Here is a 20,849-nt window from a genome sequence, read left to right on the forward strand (position 1 = left end):
CCCCCTCTAGCCCAGCGGCGGACGCGCTTCCCTCGGTGCGGGGGTAAGGGCAGGCCCGGCTTGTTCCTGCCTCCAACTTCCTCTAAGTTAACTCGGGTTTCCCCCTCTCTGCAGGGTCTGCCTGGGCTCTCGCTCCTCCAGGAGGGCGGGAGGGAGGGGAAAGGCGTGTCTTGCCTGTGCTGCTGCTGCTACCGCCGCCGCTGCTGGAGGCAGATCGGAGATATAAAAGACCTGGCCAGGCGCCGGGCGTGCCTCCAGTCAGTGCGGACGCTCACGCCGCAGAGAGCGGGGCGTAGTGGAGCGCGCAGAGCGGCGGCTGGGGGCAGCAGGGCAGGCGGAGGCAGCGTGGGGCTCGCCGTGGGCAACCCCAATGCGTGGACTATCAGCTGCTGCGTTATGCTGGAGATACAGTTCCGCTGAAGGGAGTTTGCGCACGGCCGGCTGGGCTGGACTGCAGCGCTGCTGTTCCTTATGAAGAAGGCACAAGTAAGTGAGGCCGGGGGGCGAGGGTTGCCGGGGGGCAACGGCAGGACCGACCTGTAGGGCACGGTTGGACCGCGGGTCCCTGGCAGATGAAGGTCCGCGCTGCTGGAGAGGAGAGCGGTGCGCGGGTCAGGAAGCCGCCGGGCGAGGAGTGCGCACGAGTGTCCGCGGGGGTGTCCGCGGGGAGCCGGGAGGTGAGGGGCGCCGGGGATGGCGACCGCTGCCCTTGGTGAGCGGTTTGGGAGAGCGGAGTGGGAGGAGAAGAAAAGATGCCGCCCGTCTTGCTGTCGTCGCCCGTGGAAAAGTTGCAGCAAGCGGACTGATCGGTGGCTGAGCCGTGGGAGAGCTGAGAAGGCACTTGGAAAAATTGCCTTAATAAATCAGTGGCCTGTGTTACACTGACAAGCTGAGCGCGAAAACGGGCACTAATGGGAGGCGGCGGTGGCGCGGCTGCTGCCGTGCGCGGGGCTCCATCCGAACCGCTCCGTCTTGCGGAGCCGAGCCGGTGGGGCGGGCAGCTCCGCATCCCGCCCCGCGCACTCCCGCACCCGCTGCCAGGAGCCGCTCTGCACCGTGGCGGGCGTCCTTGCCGCTGTTTCTCCAAGTTCTGTAGAAATACAGAACAGTGGTTGAGCTGTGCATTGTTTTCTTGAAAGGATGGATGGGGACAGACGTGAGTGGAAAAAGTCACCTTGTAACAGTACACAGCTCAGGGAAACTCCAAGAAGTTGAAGGCTTGACTTTAAGAGGTGCTGCCACCCTCCATCCTGGCTGACCTCGGGACTCGGTGCCAGACTGAGCTCTCAGAGTGAGCAGTGCAGCGGCTGCTGTGTTGAGGGCTTTGCCTTCACCTCCACTTATTGGTTAGGAACCAAGATACTATCTGCTTTTACCTATTTCTTGGCAGTTACTGCGTCCCCTGTATGCTTGCAGCCCCTAGGCACTTCAGCATACAGTCATTGGAAAAATCACAATATATATATATCAGTTTTTTAAATGGTGAAGACCTTACTGGAGTCTTTGGGGCAGTAAAACAATTTGTTTTCAAGATGTGACAGGAATTATAAATACTTGCTTTCTGAAATATCCAAATTTCAGCTGGCCCAAGCACTGGAGAATGTACCATGGTTAAGAAGTTATAACTTGGAGGCTTAATTTTTGTGAGGCTGAGGTACAGTTAAATTATCAGCTCTGAATTCTAGCAGCGTATATCCATTGTTGTTACTTATTCCCTTTAGATGACTAAAGGTGCCTTACACCGCAGAGCTGTTGTTTCGGACCTTATACACAAACTTGGTCAAATATGCTGAGTACATTATTAGATTGGAATGGTCTCTTAAAGTGTAAAAGACATATTTATGTGTGCTTAGGTATATGTGTTCATTTAGTACTGGAGTGGACAGCAATAAAGTCACAGGATGTTATCCTAGCCCATGGAAGCATATACATAGGGCTCGCTCCCCAGAGAAGAAAAAACTGTTCAGCAAACAAATGAGGATATGAGTGCAAGCAGTCAAGTGTTTTATTTCACATGTTCTGTGAACTTTTAAAGCCAACAGAGTACTTTTGCAAATTCAGACCAAAGCAGGAGCAATCTCTCTTTCCCTGTAAACTGGGAAAGACAGGCAGTCTTGGCCTTCGGGACCATATGGTTTGACTCAGGGGCTCACGAGCTGTAGCCTGTGGAACAGCTTCTTGTCATGGTGGTGAAGCATCTGTCAGCCTTCAAGCAGTTACGCTTCCTGCTTTCTGGAGGCAGTGACAAGACTCCTAGCTCTCCAAAGGATCATTTCCTATATTTTAAGGATTAGCAAACAAATGTGATACTAGACAATTAACATTCCAAGGGGATCAGAGCAGGAGATACTTCAAGAAGGACTTTCCACTAAAGCCGCAAAGACCCTTGTGCAAAGAGGGAGCAAGTGAAGCGGATACATGATGTAGGACACTCAGCACATTAGAAGCACATTTTAACTTATATGCTCTCCTGTTGCTACTTTTCGCATTGTCGAGACTGGTAACTGGCATAGTGAAAAGGATTGGGAAGCCAGGAAAGAAGTTTCCATTTGTTATAATAAACTATTCTGCAATAGTAAAGAAAGTGAGAACCATTTAGTCGTACCTGGATAGTACTTAAAATAAATCAGGGATTTTGATGTTTGTGGTAATGTTACACAGGGATAATATATAACTAGTGCAGTTGAAGGAGCAGCTGAGTCATACATCAGTGCAACGAAAGTGCTGAAAGACAAGTCATGCTGAACGCCAGACTCCAGGTTGGTCAGTTTATTTAAATCAGCCTTAACCTGAGAAACCACAGGAACTGCAGAAGCATGTTTCCCAGCAGTGTCAGCCCCAGAAGGATGGTTTCTGAAACTAAACAGTTTGATAAGTATATAACCCCTTGTTCTGAGTGTATCAACACCTCCTGTATTTTTTATATTTTTTAAAGTAATAATGCCTTTAAAAATCTGATTAAGCATTTGGGATCCAGTCATACAAATCTTTCTTCAATTGGACTATTTCCATGAATTAATCTTATTGAAGGATTACTTGTATGAGAGGATTTGCAGGCTTATATACTTAGTAATTATGACTATTATCAGAAGTGAGTTTATGCTCATATGCATGCATGCTAGTATTTTATAAGTAATATATCACTGATGTGATATTTTGAATAAAACAGAATGAGTGGTGCTAATGTGATACAATCATGCAAAAACATGGCAGATTTATGATTTGCTTGTTCTTTGTATGATTTGAAGGCAGTCTAAATAGGATTAAGTTACTAAGAAATATGCTGCAAGGAGGAGTCACCCTTGGGGCTATCTCAGAAAGCTGCTGATGGTAAAGTATCACAAGTACTTTGTTCAGCAGTGGATTAGATGCACAACCTATTAGAAACCTCAGTATTAGAAGTGTCTTAGATCTCAGCTTGGCTTTTTACCTCTGAACATGTGCATTATTAATAGTAGTTAAACGACGTTCTTCTTAGGTTGTCCTATCCGTGGTATATTTGTGTCACTGAAGTGGGAGATTGTAGAAATAACTGTGGAATAGTACCTGGAAAAAGAATTAGTATACAAGTTGCCTGGTCCAATTCTCATATCAGCAGGCTAAATCAGAAAAGCAAAGCAGGTATCTGATACCTTTGTGTGAGCTTGCAGTCATTGTTATAGGGGAAATAGTGAGCTCTGATCTCCCATCTTTTTTGCTCGCTTCACGAAAAGATGAACACTAGCTGCTGTAAGACATTTGGAGCTCATAGATCTGCTACTCGTAAGAGAGAAAAAGAGAACTTGCTGGAGCCAGAAGGATGTGCTGTTCACATTGAGCAGTGGACTAAGGTCTCTTTTCTTCTTTCCCCTATTTTTGACCATGCTTAGGGGAGGGGAAGCCAGTTTGTGAGTACTACAGCTGGAAAGAACATCCTGGAATAAGGTGTCATATGGAGAGTAAGCAGAAGGTGACCTGGAACAATTAAGGGTGGGGGGAGCGTTTTGTAGGCTTGTTTATGTTTTTTTTTTAGTTTTATTTTCTTGGTGTGTTTGTATTGTGCTCCTGTAGGTCTTTATTTCCGTGAACTATACAGCACTTGGCTTTGTAGTTTAAACTGAGGCAGCTAACCCAGTCTGCCTCTGACCCAGTTCTGCCATCACACTGAAATCTAGTTTCTCCCTTTGCGCAGTGCATGTCAGTCATTCAGGTGCAGTTCTGCAAGCTGGCAGTGCCATTTTCCAAGTTTTGTTATGTGACTTAATGGTATGCTGGCTCATGTTATCGCCATATTGTATGAAAGTTAAGAGTTGGCAAGATGCAGCCCTTGGCTTCGGGTTGGCAATGCTCAGTATGCAGTATGTAAACACAACACCCATTTATTTGAAGCAAGGCAGGAAAAATCTCCCTACGCAATTCCATTTGAGCAGTGTGGAAGCTGACAGATGAAAATGAAAGCATTTGCTCGCATCCTCGTGTTTGGTATGCCAAACCTGAGGTTAGCCAGCTTTTAACTGGATTTGCAGTGTCCAGATCCACTTGGGTTTGTTTGTTTGTTCTTTTTCCCTGTGCAGTTGTGGGAAAGGGAAATGGACAAATGCAAGATGAGTGGAGAGGGGTAGTGCTTCTCTTTATTCTTGTGGGTTGGCCTATGTTTGCATTGCGTACTGAGTCATATGTAAACCTGCAAAAAAAGTGTTCATAAATATTATTGATGCCGAAATAATTGATGGTGGGGAGCATGGAAAATAGCAGTTTCATTGCTGTATAGTTTTAGTTATTGGCAAGTGTAAATAGTATGAGACATTTATTAGTATGAGAATGAAAATGTGTTACAATTAAAAATAGAAAACAAAAATAGGTTTTTTAATTTGATTAAAGCTGGTACCGTGCATATATCTGAAGTCTATGAAGGCAGATACACTAATGGACATGTTATTTCTACTGTCTGTCTAAATAAAAGCCAATTTAGGAGTTCAGATTAATGACCACTTGGGATCATAGTAATGTAGGCAGTAAATTATTGTCTAATTTCCTATTGTTATCTGATAGCCATTGGGTTAATGTTTGGTTGCTGTTTCTTGTTTTAAATGTTTAAAATTATACAAGCTAGATGGATGTGATAACCATTTTAAATCCAATTAGGAATTTTCTACTTTATACGTATTTTTGTGTTTTCATGGCTGCATGGAGCACACCTAAGTAAGAGTGCATGGTGAAAATAGCATCAGATCTAAGAGGTATGTGCAGGTATTGCCTCAAGGAGGCCCTTGTAGACCTCTGCTTTGCAGCCATGCCATGCTTTGGAACACACTGTTCTGCAGAAAGGGAGTAAGTCAGTCCTGAGGTTCCAGCCATTCATCAGCACTTGAAGTGACACTATAAGTGAGACCAGTTGGTGCAGGCTTGGCGGTTTGAGTGCAGGTTTCCCCCTGGCAAGGCCATTAGCTGACCACTGGTTGACAGTTGTCAGTGCTCCTGGAAAGGATCTCTCAAGCAAGTCTGCCTTTCAGGTACCTTCTAGCCCCAAACCTTCACTGCTGTGAAAGAGCACTTGTAAGCGTGCAGGAACTGTAGTATTTGGTTATTATTGGTTTTCTTTGTTTTTTCTGTAAAACATACTGGATAGAGAAGATCAGGTTCAGGAATGATCCTCAAGATTGGCCTCAAGAGCTACCTCTTCTACCATTTGGCACCTGTATAGCTGCCATTCAAATGGTACTTCTTAATGTCTCAGTGAAGAGTTAACTAGGAGTCAGGCTAGGTATCTCACTTGTGCGCCTTCACTGGCTTCTCTCCAGTTTTGGACAGCAGAGCTGGGCTATCAGAGGGGTGTGTGCTGGCAGCCTTGGACTTGGGGCAGAGGTGGGCTGCACCCTTCTGCTCAGGCTGATGTTCAGCAAAGCCTTGTTAAACTGGGCTGTTGCAAACAGATGAATGTATGGTCTACAAAGACTACCTCTGGGTTGGTGAACAACCTTGTTTCAATCCAGAGAAAAAGGCTAACCCAAAAGAATTCGCCTTAGCATACTCACTGGAGTGAGAAAGGCACAGTTCACATCTTTTCTTGGGTAGAAACTTAGGTCTCCAGGAAAGGCCTATCTGTCTAATCTGTCTTGTTGATACTGTTCTGTGGCAGGCTTATTTGTTTAATCTTGAGAGTGGCTGACACATTAAATAGGAATGGGAGGCAGGGGGGAGGATTGTATTTCAGGCCACAAATCCAAATTCACAGATTGCAAATCATGTCAGCCTCTGAACCTGCATTCAGAAAGATTTAGGCATCTGCAAATCAATCTGAAAACATTGGTCTGCCAGTCCTATCTGTGTAGTTTGGCCAGTCCCACATGACTGAGCCTGGCTTCAATGCAATCATGTTAACAGTTTCAGTGGCAATAAACCCTCATCCAGTGTCTTATCCAGTTAGTCTTCTGCCTTTCATCTGTTCTTCTGTCATCAGCTCCAGGGACATCAGTTCAGTGACAGTTAAGGCCAAAGAGAAGTTTAGTCCAGTTAGCTCAACCATTTCCTCTTTTGGTGTACCATAAGAAGTTTTCAGAAGCACCCTATATACAGCTTTGTAGATATGTTAAGTATGTGCAATATATTTATAGTATGATAGGGCCTACATTCTACATTAGCTTTGGCTGACATCTCTCTACTTGGAGGCAGGATCACTTGTGCTGCTAGTCTTCCAGTATCTTTCCTCCCAAGTACATTACATGATTTTAATTTTTACCTTGCAACTACAGAAGCTGGGAAGGAATCCAAATGCCTCACCCCGTTGAACCAATGCCCACATACATACAGGGGAGCACACACCATGCAAAACCAGCTGTATATATCTAGTATTCTCTAAGTGGATGCGGGCATATGTTTGTGCACAAACTTGCATGCAGTGAAGTTTCTAAGTGTGGTGTGCAAGCCATGGCACAATGGCCTTACCAGAATGTCCAGTTTCAGCCTAGAATAAAATATGCACAGAAATGTGTGTATTTCCTTTACAGTAGCAACATAATCTGTGTGTGAATTCACACCGTGCTTTTTCAAGGCAGAGGACAACACAATAGAACCTTCTTGGAAATAAAGGCTTATCTGAGTCCTATACAGAACAATCTTAAACCATTCTTGTCGAGTGGATCTATAGGTTTTTCTTTGTGCATTTTTGTCCTTTATGTGTAACTCGGAATTCAGTGACAGGTATAGTTAATTTCTCCTTAATAGTGCTCAATTATGTTTTTGAAATGAGTTTTATGATGCTACGTGGTACGTATATGCATTTTTATATTAATTTGGAAGTATGAGGAAAATATGCAGATTTCTCTTTGCTACCTTGCTTGATAGCAGCAAAGTAATCTGTGTCTTCCGTTTATGTTTGCAGTATGATACATCATTGCTAGATGGATTTTTTTGGTCTCTCTAGTAACATGTGACCTCTAGTTACTTTTAGAAGAAAATTATTTGGGCAATATAAGTCAGACTAAAACTAAATTGTGCATGTCCTGACAATCTGTTTCTGTTTAGAATGGAAAATGAACTTTGTGCAAATCATGCAACTCTCTATAAGAGTTGCTCCTGGACAGAAGAATGAACTTACTCATGTCTAAGCACATACTGAAAATGCAGAGTAATACACTGATGTGCAAGGTTCATTATGTTAAAGTGTGATTGTTTTGAACAGTGTCTGTTAATGTGGAGATTTTGAAGTGTGTAAGAAAGTTTCTTCCTCCATTTCATGTTGATCCAAAAAAGTCCTGTTTATGCAGATTTCATAATTGTGTACAAAATGGGAGTAGGATACCAAGGGGCTGACTTTTGTGGGCTATCTGAAGTAATGGACTGAAGTAAGGCAGTAAAGAGTCAGGTGTGATGCATTTGAATTAATAATATGCTGCATATATGCAAAACAATTTACTAAATGAAAAGTCAAGTGCTTAGAAATTTAGGGAAGTTGAAATTTAAACATGCTAATGGTTTATTGTAAAGAATCGTAGGTTCCAGCCCTCTAATTTCCATCCTCCATTTGCTCATTATTAAGTGAACTCAGCAAAATTTGTCTTTTGCATTAAATGGCAAGCAGACAATATTATGCATTATGTCTTTAAACTGATATAGATCTAAATGTCAGCTCTTCCTGAGATTTGTTTTTCTTTTACTGCTTTGAAGCATGCAGGAATAGGAACATTACTCAGCCAAATGAATTTAGGAAGCTTGTATAACTGCTTGGCACTCTCTTTTATTCAGATTAAAAAATATGTTCCTGAATAAACAGAGCTTTTTGGTGGTTATTTTAAAAAGGAGGAAAAAAGAAGTATCTTCAGTGCTCATAATTTCTGTCTTTTTCAAATTACTGTGATTCTGCAGTGTGTGGACTGTATTTCTATTCTAATAACAAAACCTATCAGTACTGTATTTAACATGAGTTAAAATGGTTCTGATGGGTATTGCTTTATTTTCAGGGAAATAAGAACCTTATTTCTAAATTGTGAGTTTAAATGCTGTCACTGAAGCTGCTTTGATCTGTATTATAATCTCTGGCAAAGAATGTACCCTAGATTTGCCATGCAGTCTCCAAATCCATGTCCTTTAAAAAATCTGGCTATAACCATAGTCTGTTCCAAACTATTTAGATAAATTTATTCAGTAATTGTTCCTTTAATAGCATAATGCTGGGCAGTGAAAGCCCTTTTATTGAGGCTACTAAAATCAGTGAAAATCTTGCTATTTTTAAGAATTGAACTCCATTCTCAAGACGGGCAGTATTCATAAACCTCAATCAGTTTTCTTCTGCCCTAAATACAGGTGGTCATCGTTCAAGTTTCTCTGTCCTCTCCCCTTTCAGAGGCAAAATGTCCCTCCTTTCTGTGTGCATCTTTCCTGGCTGTGTTTAAGTCAGCATCCTCACCTCTGATAATAAAACTTCAGCACTTTTAGCATCCTAAATGCTGAGGGTGTCTTTGTCACCATCCTGTTTCCTTCCACACAGTCTAAGCTTCATCTCTGGTAAGCGTTTTCTAGATTATTTGTAGTAGTTTGTCTAGTGGTCATTTTTCCCATTATCTGTTTGAGACCCATTTCAAACATTAACCTTTGAAAAACCTGGTTTTAGTGTGCTTTATCTCATATGTAGAAACTAACCATCTCATGGTTAGAATGAATCCACTGTTCTGTGGAATATGTTATTTATATGATGACACTCATTAGTTATTACAGTTTCAAAGTGCCCTCTGGAGTATTTGTCTGCACTTTCTATAGGCAAAATACCCTTTCTTCTGTAGTCATTAATTTTCTTAATATATTAGGAAAATCATTGCACTTTTTTCCCCTTTTTTACTTTTTAAGGGTCAGATACTTATTGAGACTTAATGAAACTCTTTTAGAATTAATTGTTATTGCCTTTTCCTGTATCTCTCAGCTTTTTTTTTTGCTTAAGGCAGAAAGAAGTACCTGATTAGGTGTTTTCATTTGCCCTTTAAAAAACTTTGGCCTGAGTGAATTTCCTGTCTTTCTTCTCTTTCTCCTCAGCACATTTAAAAAAGATTCTTCTCACACACAGGTTTTAGTGATCAAGTAGATATTTGCCATTAACAGTCAGATCGCCTACAATACTTTTGGTTATTTCCCGCTGTAACAGAATGTTGTTGACACAAATGGTTTGAGACATGTGTGAAGTTCATCTGATTTTAGCCTACTAGTTTATTCCTATTGAAACAAGTTCCTCTTGCTTTGCAGCCAAGAACATTATTTCAGTTATTGTTGTATTTATACCTGTTTAAAGTGCTAATTGTCAAACCATGATGTGCTTTTTGGCTTTATTTTGATAGATTCTTCTCAACATACGCACTCCATTACTTGTTTCAGAGTAAATGGCACAATTCCTACAAAGCTGGGAAGAATTTTTCTCCTGTACAAGTATTACTTAAGTAAACTTGGAAGACACTGCATCACTTATGAAAATACCAAACTAGTTTTACTGGAATTTTAGAGGGTAGGCATTGAAAAGTATACACTCTGAGGAGATGTGCATTAATCTTCTTAATGAGGGGTTATAATTTCTGTGAGATTCATTACAGAAGCCAAACAAATTTTATGATAGGCCAGGCAACTTAATGTGTCTTCTTTAAGTGCAATTCTAGAAAACTTTTGAGAACTAGGTGTAAAAATAATTGAAGAAATCATACTATATTGTGTCAGTATTTGCGTGAGTTTATCAGTACATCTGAAACAAGGATGCTATTGAACATGCATCAGAATAGTTTCACTACAGACAACTGAAGTTCTTTAATTCACATGAGTACTTTTGACCAGATGTAAATCTCTACAGGATGTAAACACAATTTACAGCTGTATTTTTTTATATGTAACCCCTGTGAAAATCATCAGTTTGAGGGAAAGAAGGATTTGGAGATTAAAAGCAAAGTGTAGAAATGAGTGTAATTTGTAACATGGCAAAAACCATGTAATGGTTTAAAAAACCAGGTAATGTTCTCTAATTGTCAGCAACCTCATATAGTTTAATTGGGTAAGAGGGTTCAGAGACTGATGGCAACATGTGCAAGCTACATAAATTACTCAGGTTAATTGAACCTAAAGGAGATTCTGAGGAACTTTGTAAAGGTTTAGAGAAGATAGGAGAACAGATGGCATGATGGCAAGTGGAGTTCATTGTGTTGAAGAGCAAGGGGGGTGCATTTTGGAAGGAATGTTTTGAACTAATTGTATCTACATTAATAACATGAGTTTTAATTAGTTATAGAACTACTTACAAGCAGGTTTTTAATGTTCTTATAGCAGTACTTGGTCAAGAAAAATGGATGAAAAATCTCTGTATTTTACTTGCAGTAAAACAAATCAACTAACATATTGAGATGCAGTAGGAGCAGAAAGACAAATGTAAAAGGGGGATCCTTTTATGATGGGGATAATAAGCCATCTTGAAAAAAACCCTTCTGATTACCCTCATGGAAAAAAGAATGTAAGAGAAAAAGTGGTCCTAAAGTGGGCAAAAGCATCGTATGGAACCAGTGTGCATATGAAGGAGGGCTGGAAGCTGAGGGCAAGAAATTACGGACTGATAGGCAAGAATTAGTCTAGAGAGCAATTACTGGTCATGACAGATATTTCTTGATACAAAAGTGAAGAAATATTTAACACAGTTGAAGTCATAAGGTGCTAAAACAGGCAATGCTACCTTCACACACAATTACCAGTCTGGAAAGGTTTTTGACACTAGATATAATATGACTTCAGTTGCAGCTTAATATATGTTAGAGTGAGTCCAAGAGGTCATTTCCATCGAAAACAGTAGTCCTAGTCTTCTCATCCTTGCACATCTCCACTCATTCCTTAGGGATTAGTTTTCTGTCTCTGAGTTGAATTAGCTAGTCACTGTGAATTTACTGACTTGCTGAGGGGTCGGGTGAATGTCAGAAAGAAGGAAACTACAGAGAATGAGATGCTGAGAGCCCTCTCTCAGCAGCAGAGAGCTATTAGATTGCTTCAGACCATCTCATTAACCTTGACTGAAGGAAAAAGGATTATACACTTAAGTAGGTAAAAAGCCATAGTTACTCTAGTGTACACTCTGAGCACGAAAGGTTGCTTATCTTCTACTTCATGCAAGATATTTTCCCCTAGACAATACATTCTGTAAGTGTGAATGAACAGGTTTCTTCACTTTTCTGTGGCCACCAGACTAATCATGTGATGATCTGACACTTCTCATTTTCCAAATCTTCATTGCCTTAATTGCACAAGTCAGATTTGGCCTAATTATAAACTTAGTTTCATATACAACCATCTGCCAAAATTACCATCTGTAACAATTCAGCCTTTACTTTTGAGAAAGGGAAAGCACTTTGAAATATATTGTAGCTGAGCTCCAATTACATGTGAAAGTAATGACAGCTGAGACATTTATGAAATATCTTTCTTTGAAGATGTATGAATGGTTAGAACTCAGAAAATTTTATGCAGTGTTGACACATTGCGTGGCTTTAGCCATAGAAAGACAGCAGAGTTTCCATGGACCATGCCTAAGAGATATTCTTATACAGGACTTCAGTATCAACAGGAGAAGGCATTTAAAAGTATGTCCTCCCCTTGGAGGTGTGCATTGGAATTCAAAATATACTTGAGTTTCTGACTCAGTGATGGAGAGACTGGCTTTTTATGTTACAGGAAGCATTTTGATCTACCTCATCCCATTTTTGCCATCTTCAACTCACATTGTCCTGGAACAACCTTATACATTGCTTCAGATTCCCAAAATGGCCATTCTGGCAATTTATGTTCTTTATAAAAGAAATAATGCATAAGTCTCAGGAAAATAAATTCAGGAAGAGCTTTTAAAATTAACAATGGCATGATATATTTTAGTAAATCTTGAAAAAGGCATTGATGTTCATTTTCTATGTTCATTGATGTGAAGCTGGAATGGTAATAATCACTAAGGTATTTTTGATTTATGGAAATGTTTTCATTTTAGAACAAAAACTTGAAAAAAAATATAGTTTATTTCTCCATGGTAATATACCAATTTGAGACAAGGCATCATGTATTTGTAATTCCAGCTTGCAAAGGTAAATGGCTTATTGCCTGCCCAGTGCTTACGTTGTCTTGCAAGCATGCTTAAATGATTTGAAGATTAGTTGATAATTTGATATGTCATTTACCTGCAGTCCCACAAGCTATAACTTCAAGGCATTTGAGATTAATCTCATCCATTAGCCTATCACTTTGGACAAATACTATTTTCACAGAAAAAATATAGATCCATTCTTAATGTACTTGTATTCCAATAAGAGTGTCAATGTAAGACTGTGTTATTCTTTCGCAGATCATTACTTTAAAGCTAAATTGTTCACTCTGGTTTTGAGCATGTATAGGAAAGCATATGATTCAACTTATGTAGGAAGTAAAATAATGTCTAAGAGCTTCGAGCATTTTTGGAAGTAAAATTATTTACTTGTAGCTTTCATAAATAAATATGAGAAAACTGAGTTGAAATCAGGATCTGGAAAAAAATATGGGTTTTATTCCAGTCAGAAAATGGATTTAAATCTGGTTTTGCTTTATTCCATGTTATTCAGAAACAGCTGAGATGAACTCGAATAATTCTCATACGTTTCTTTGTGCACCACTAAAATGTACAGCTCAGCTTGTCAGGTACAGTGAGAAGAAATACAAAATCAAGATCTACTGAACTCTTGAAAATTAATAGGTTTAAATAGGTTTAAGGAGAACATAAACCTAGTAATATTGTTTCTGATGGGCTCATTGAGACTTGATTTGCTGATTGACAAATGTGCAGTCATAACCTTGAAGTGTTTAAATGGTAAGGTTTAAACTTATACATTTCCCAGGGAAATATCCCAACAGACCTTTTGGTTAGCTAACTGCTGTATCAAGAAATGCTATGTAAATGAACAAAGAACAATAGGAATTTTACTGTGACAAATAAGTTCAATGTGCTGAAAGTCCTTAGGGTTTTTTCTGTATCTTCTGATAAAGAACGATGAAAACTTATCACCAAAGCCAGCAGATACAGATTTCACTTTACACTTTTGTTGGGTTTTTTTTTTGTATGCTGGCTTTTAAATGGCTTACCTGTAGGTGCTTTTGATCGTTTCACCTAAAAAATTGTCTTCTAGAAACCTTCTGGAGTTTTTGTGAAAATTGACTACAGATTATTGTTTAAATGTCTGCAGTGGTTGTTAAGAGAACAGAAGCTGACTTCATTGCCTAACAACATGTGTTTTGTTGGAAACAGAACATGATGTGGAAAGGGTTATATATTTGTTTTAAAACTCAAACAGTTTCTAACAAATGAGGTGCTGTAACATTAAATTTTCCTCTAAATATTCACTTATGGCACATGCTGGGTCTTCTGTTGACTCACTGTAGTGTTTTGTGTATAAGATGCTTGTGAAACACTGCATTAAATCTGTAAGTCCACATTTCTAAATCATGAATACTGTACAGGTACATTATTAATAGACATTATGTCCAATGTAGTAGATTTCTCAATGAAATGACAAACAGTGAGAAGGAGGAGAAACTCAAGCTTCACTATGGAAGACCATGACCTGGCTCACTTCCTGCAGCCAAGTTGTGTAATGGCACTCTTACATCCTACAGTAGAGCAGTGTGTGAAGAATACTTTTGATCTTTATTACGTGCCTCAGGGTAATAATGTAGATTTAGATTAGTGCCAGAGGCTTGGCTAAATACCTCATTGGTTTGGGGTTTTTTAATCTCTCTCCTGGATTTGTCTGGGATAGAGTTAATTTTCTTCTTATAGCTGGCTTAGTGGTTTTTATTTAGTATCAGAATAATTTTGATAACTCGCTGATGTTTTTAATTCTTGCTAAGTAGTATTTATACCAAGTGAAAGACTTTTCAGCTCCTCATGCCCTGCCAGTGAGAAGGTTGGAGGGGCACAAGAATTCAATAGGGGACACAGCCAGGACAGCTGACCCCAGCTGACCAAGGGATATTCCACACCATATGATGTCACACTCAATATATACACTTGGGGGAAAGCTGGCCAGGGATACTTCTGCTTGCAAACTGGCTAGGCATCAGTTAGCAAGTGGTGAGCAATTGCATTGTGCATCACTTGTTCTGGATATTCTAATTCTTATATTGTCATTATTATCATTATCTTCCATTTCTGTTCCATTACACTGTCTTTATGTGAACCCAGTAGTTCTCTCACTTTTACATTTCTGATTCTCTTCTCCATGTCAGGGGGGGCAGTGAGTGAGCAAGTGAGTGAGCAGCTGTGTGGGTCTTCCTTACCAGCTGGGGTTACACCACAAAACTTTTCAAAATGCAAAATCACGTTCCTCACCAGCATTGTACAAGAGAAAAGTACATGTTACATCACAATTTGAAACGTTATCAACTGAGGTTTTGGGGATCAAAGTGAAAACTTCTCAATTCTGGTGCACTGAAATTTCTTGTTCCAAGCCTTTTAAGTTGATGCAGGTGCTACTGTCTGGAGTATATCCAGAGAAACCAGCTTTTTTGTGAGTAAATTTGGAATTTCTTTTATGTCAGCTGTTACTTATCAATGGGAGAAACTACTTTGACTAATGCAGAATGATCCCTTTTAAAAGTTGCATGACTTAATGTTGATTATAAGTTTTTTGCTCCTCTTCATTTCAGAAGCAACCACCTGGCTATATACTGCATCCATTGTAATAGCTCCAACAATGCTCAGTAAGAGGTAGGGTAATCCTCTATTTGCATTTGCTGGAGAGCAGAGCCTGTGTGAGACTAAAGTACTATAGAGGGTAAATAAATAGGATTTATCCTCTGAGAAGAGGTAAGAGAAAGCGAATGCTTTGCTTATTTCCCATGAGGTTTTGGGGCTTTTTGTTGCTTTTGTGTCATGAAGCACTGGAAGTCAGATGGACTTTTTAATTAGGCATAGCAAAGACTCAAATAGTAGTGATGGTCTTCATAAATACATGAAAAGAACAAACCACAAAGATGGGAGTACAATTACACAAGCAAAAGAGCAGTGTTGCCATGAGAACACATTGATATAAATTGCTGTCAGTACATTTAAACTGGACAGTACAAGACGGCTTTTAACCATCAGAACAGGGAAGATCTGGAACAATTTCTCAAGGTTCATCTCCAATACTGTGTTTAATTTTGGGCCCCTAACTACAAGACATGAAATGTGTCCAAAGAAGACAAACGAAGCTGGTGGTGGGTTTGGAGCACAAGTCTTATGAGGAGTGGCTGAGAGAACTGGGGTTGTTTAGCCTGGAGAAAAGAGGGATTGGGGTGTCCTCATTGTTGTCTACAACTACCCGAAAGGAGGCTCTAGTAAGATCAGTGTTGGTCTCTTCTCCCAAGTAGCAAATGGCCTCAAGTTGTGCCAGAGGAGGTTTAGGTTTGATACTAGGATAAATTTCTTCACCAAAAGGGTTGTCAAGCATTGGAAGAGGCTGCCCAGGGAGGTGGTTGAGTAATCATCCCTGGAGGTATTTAAAAGACATGTAGATGTGGCACTTATGGACATGGTTTAGCAGTGGGTTTGGCAGTGCTAGGTTTGCTGTTGGACTTGATGATCTTGAAGGCCTTTCCCAATGTAAACAATTTGATGACTCTGTGATATTATTCCCTCCACTCCCACTTATTCCCTCCTCTTCTGCTTTACTCCTCCACTCTTTGTTTTTATCCTGTTCCATTACAAATCTAAGTTGCTTGTGGCATCAAAGGAGTGGAATATAAAAGAACTCTTATCTGGAGCCTGCCTATCCCAGGAGTTAACCACAATGACTTTGAAAACTGATATCTGCTGTGGAATGCGGCAGATAATGTCAGTCAAGAGATTGATGCTCCAGGAAAATAATTTGTTTGGGTTTTTTTTTATTGCCTGTTGAGGAGGACTAGCTAAATCCATCCCTGTATGTTGGAATTCAGGTTACCAATATCATTTGCCTTATTAGTAGATGATGACAGAGCTTTTCTGGATGGACTGCAGATTACCACATTTGCTTGATATTGGTCATGAGATCTTCACAATGGCAGAGGGACTGAGAAAAGCTGATGGAGCTCAATCCCATGATCTTTTTATTATGGTGCCCACCACATTACTTATGCAGCCTCTGTTTCTCACCTTATCCTGAGTGTTCTTGCAGACAGACCATAAATGTAGCTGTAAAAAGTCAGGAAGTTAATAGTATCACTAATCTCACGATACATAGTACATACTGATGTGAATAAATACCATCCTTCAGCACTGTCAAAGCTTATACTGGTGCTGACGTATCCAAGAGATCCAAACAGTGTTCTTTAATCACATGTAAGCTTGTAATTGTAAGGATTACAGTTAGTTAGGTGGATGAAACACACTTAATATTGACTCTAATTTTAGTCTGCGTTCAGCAATTATACTTCTGTAAATGAAGTGTCTTGTATCAAGCCAGTCAGCGAAATTAGATCTGAATTTCTGTCCCTGTGAAGATACTACAGGGCCTATCAGGGATGTTATCAAAGATGTTCAGAGTTTAGAAATGGAACAGGGTCTTTATAAGGACATGTCTTTGGTTTAAGACGAAATTGACCAGTCTGTGATTTATATTTCAGAAATCATCCTCTGCTTATACAAGAAAGTATAAAAGGATTGGAAAGAAAAAAAAAAAAGAAAGAAAAAGAAAAAATGCCTAAAAACTTTTAATTTTGTATCAGAATATTTTTTCTAATGCTCCCTTTCCACAGGCTCAAGCATGAACTGAGAAATCTTCAGATTTATAATACAGTTTAATTTCTAGAAAAGTTCATGTGCATGAAAGAGTAAGAGTATACTTAATCTGTTTTACTTCATACTAAAATGAAATACTAGGGAAGACAGAGACATTTTCATCATGTACGTGAGTCTCATTGTATCCCAGGTATCAAAACAGCTAATATTTTCACTGTTTGTGGTTTATATATGTATATATATATATATATATTTTTTAATTTCATCATTGTAACAGTTCTCCCAGCCCAAGTTCCATGTACTTTTTAGTGGATGGTTAGAATTAAAAATCCACTATGGAATTTCTGTAACAACTCATATTCCATTTCCTTTACTGGTATTTGAAGATCTAAGATTAAATAGGGTGACTATGCATACATTTCCATTGTAATTCAAAAGAATATTCAACATAGTGAATTTTTTTTAGCACAGACTTGGCAAACAAGCAAGACACCTGAATAGATCTTTAAAAACAATCTTTAATTAAATATTTTATGTAAGAAAATGTCTTTTCCCTGAGGAAATCAGATCATCCACCTCCATACAGTGTGAGAATCTTGTCCTCCCTGCCAAGATAATCTTGTATCTTACTTTGCCTTCCCATTTCAATTACTTGAAATTACTTTGGATTTATGCAAGAAAATTCTTTTGTAATTTCCCAGGAGGGAAGGGGGGGAAAAAATGTTTGGAGTTTGTGGGAGGTTTTGTTGAGTCAACTGAAGTTTGGTGTTCTGCATGTTTCTATTTTGATTGGATAGGGATTCTGGATCTCAGTGTCTCTGTTAACAAAACAAGTAAACATTGGTCTTCATCACTTTAAAGTGTGATAGAAAAATGTCACAGAATGGTTTGGGTTGGAAAGTACCTTAAGATCATCTGGTTCAACCCCTCTGACACGGGAAGAGTGTCCTCACTCTGGATCAGGTTGCTCAAAGCCCTGTCCAACCTTTCCTTTAACACTGCCAGGGATGGAGCATTCACAACTTCCCTGGGCAACCCATTCCAGTGCCTCAGCACCTTTGCAGCGAAGAACTTCCTTCTTGTATCTAACTTGAACTCCACCTGTTTAAGTTTAAACGTATTGCCCCTTGTCCTATTCACTGCAGTCCCTAATAAAGAGTCCCTCTCTGACATCTCTGTAGGCCCCCTTCAGATACTGGAAGGCTGCTGTGAGGTCTTCCTGAAGCCTTCTCCAGGCTGAACAGCCCCAACTTTCTCACCCTATACGGGAGGTGCTCCAGTCCCCTGATCATCCTCGTGGCCTCCTCTGGACTTGTTCCAACAGTTCCATGTCCTTTTTATATTGAGGACACCAGAACTGCACAAAATACTCCAAGTGAGGTCACACGAGAACAGAGTAGAGGGGCAGGATCACCTCCTTTGACCTGCTGGTCACGCTCCTTTTGATGCAGCCCAGGATACGGTTGGCTTTCTGGGCTGTGAGTGCACACTGCTGGCTCATGTTCATTTTCTCATCAACCAACACCCCCAAGTCCACTTCCACAGGGCTGCTCTGAATCTCTTCTCTGCCCAACCTGTAGGATTGGGATGTGCCTGGGATTGCTCCGACCCAGGTGTAGGACCTTGCACTTGGCATGGATAAACTTCATGAGGTTGGCACCAGCCCACCTCACAAGCGTGTCAAAAGGTCCCTCTGGATGGCATTTCTTCCCTCCAGCGTATCAAGTGAACCACACAGCTTGGTGTCATCACCACACTCGCTGAGGGTGCACTCAATCCCACTGTCCATGTCAGCGACAAAGATGTTGAACAAGACCAGTCCCAACACCGATCCCTGAGGGACACCACTCGTTGCTGGTCTCCTGCTGGACATTGAGCCATTGGCCACAGCTCTCTCTGTGCAGCCGTCCAGACAGTTCTTTACACACCAGGTGGTCACCCATCAAATTGATGTCTCTCCAGTTTAGAGACAAGGATGTTAAATGGGACGGTGTCAGCCATTTTGCACAAGTTCAGGTAGAGAATGTCAATTGCTCTGCCCCTACCCATCCGTTCTGTAAATAATGAAATACTCAGTATCATATGAATACCATATGAGTACCATATGAAATTTTATTACCAATCCTCGATGATCATAATGGAAGTTGCAAGGAGGAGGAGGGTGGAAATACCTTTTGCCAGTGTATATTTCCTTAAAAGACTGTGCTAACTGCAGGACCTCTGAAGGTCCTCATAGTCTGATTATGACTTAACAGGAAGATTTCTTTAAAAATATTTGATATTTTTATTTTTTCCAATTGAAACACTTTGTCCATAAAATTTCTGGTTCTTCATAGAACTAGAATTTCACCTGATGGATGGATGATTATCAGTAAATATTTATTTGGACATCATTAACACAAGCTCCATAGGCAACATCCATATATAATTACCCATCTCTTGGTAACTTCATTTCCCAGTGTTTGGGAACTAAACAAACTGGCTGTTATCCAAGAAATGGATAAATTGTCGTGGATTCATATTTAGGATGCATGGAATCTGCCTGAATCCTGATTGTCAAGTGAGATTAAAGAGTGGTCATAATTTAAAATGGATTGAGTAACATTTTTAAAGAGCAAATGCAAACATTACAACATTGTCATAGCAAATATTTTGCATTAGTAGTTTTAGAGGGGTGGAAAATAAATACAATGATTTGCAAATTAAAAGCACTGTTTTGTGCTTTACTGAATGTAATTACAAAATACCTGGATTGCCTTGATTTGCAAGGCAAACTCTATATCAATTTGCACTTCTTCTTCCTTATCATGTTCATCTTGGCTCCACCTGAAACACAGAAACCAAATACAGCAGGAGTTTTCTTGCACCTTACTAAGTGCTATAGTAGCACATTGGCTGGAGCAGCCTACTGCTTCTGCATCTGTCAAGGAGAGCTGGAGGGAGTAGAGGATGGTAGCGATTGACCTAAGTTATCATGAAATTGAATTGTCATACAGTCTAATAAGCTTCCTAGTTTTCCCAAGATCTGGATGGTGGGAAGAAATAGTGTGATTCCTCATTTTCTCAGCACAGTAAGACTGTGCATTTTTAATTTATCTATCTCAGGAAAAAGATGTGTGTAACCTGGCAGAACTGGAGAATGGTTTCTCCTTCCAGCTGAAGAAAAAGCAGTTGTGCATTAACGTTTAACAGGTTTGTTATCCTTTTTTTTTTAATCCATTAACCTGAACAGAGTTAATTCTCATTCAATAAGAGTGTGCCTTAGAAGGGAACATGTTCTGTAAGCATCTGGATACTGGGCTTTTTCTTTGCAACATACGGCTTGCAGAGTCCAGCAGGTACCACTTTGCTTTAGCATTCTGGCATAAAACGAGAAATTACCTGAAAAATCTTGTTCTTGTCAGTCATCATTAGTCATTCCAGAGGTCCCCCATGGGAAAGCAAGTTAAGTGTGTAGAGATTAGAAGGAATTGATTCTTATGGTTGGGAACAACATGGAAAGGCAAATACAGAACTGTCACAAAAAGATGAAGCAGCCGTGAAAGCAGGTTGCCCATTGAACTCATTTGAGTGCAGGGGGCAATGGCAACTTTCCCTGCTTATGTTTGCAACAATACCTCATCAACTTCCTTCTCCCTTAGCCCAA

General features: G+C 40.0%; 1 protein-coding gene across 1 annotated transcript in view; it reads left to right on the top strand.

The window, feature by feature from the left end:
• Positions 1-254: 254 nt before the first annotated feature.
• KITLG (KIT ligand) overlaps positions 255-20,849 on the top strand; it is a 57,258-nt gene continuing 36,663 nt past the window's right edge. The window contains exon 1 of the mRNA XM_031047950.2: positions 255-486. Within this exon, the coding sequence (XP_030903810.1) occupies positions 472-486 (15 nt within the window). The 5' untranslated portion in view covers positions 255-471. The remainder of the gene's footprint in view (positions 487-20,849) is intronic.

The sequence above is a fragment of the Melopsittacus undulatus genome, chromosome 5 (genome assembly GCF_012275295.1).
Source record: "Melopsittacus undulatus isolate bMelUnd1 chromosome 5, bMelUnd1.mat.Z, whole genome shotgun sequence".
In the NCBI taxonomy this organism is placed as follows: domain Eukaryota; kingdom Metazoa; phylum Chordata; class Aves; order Psittaciformes; family Psittaculidae; genus Melopsittacus; species Melopsittacus undulatus.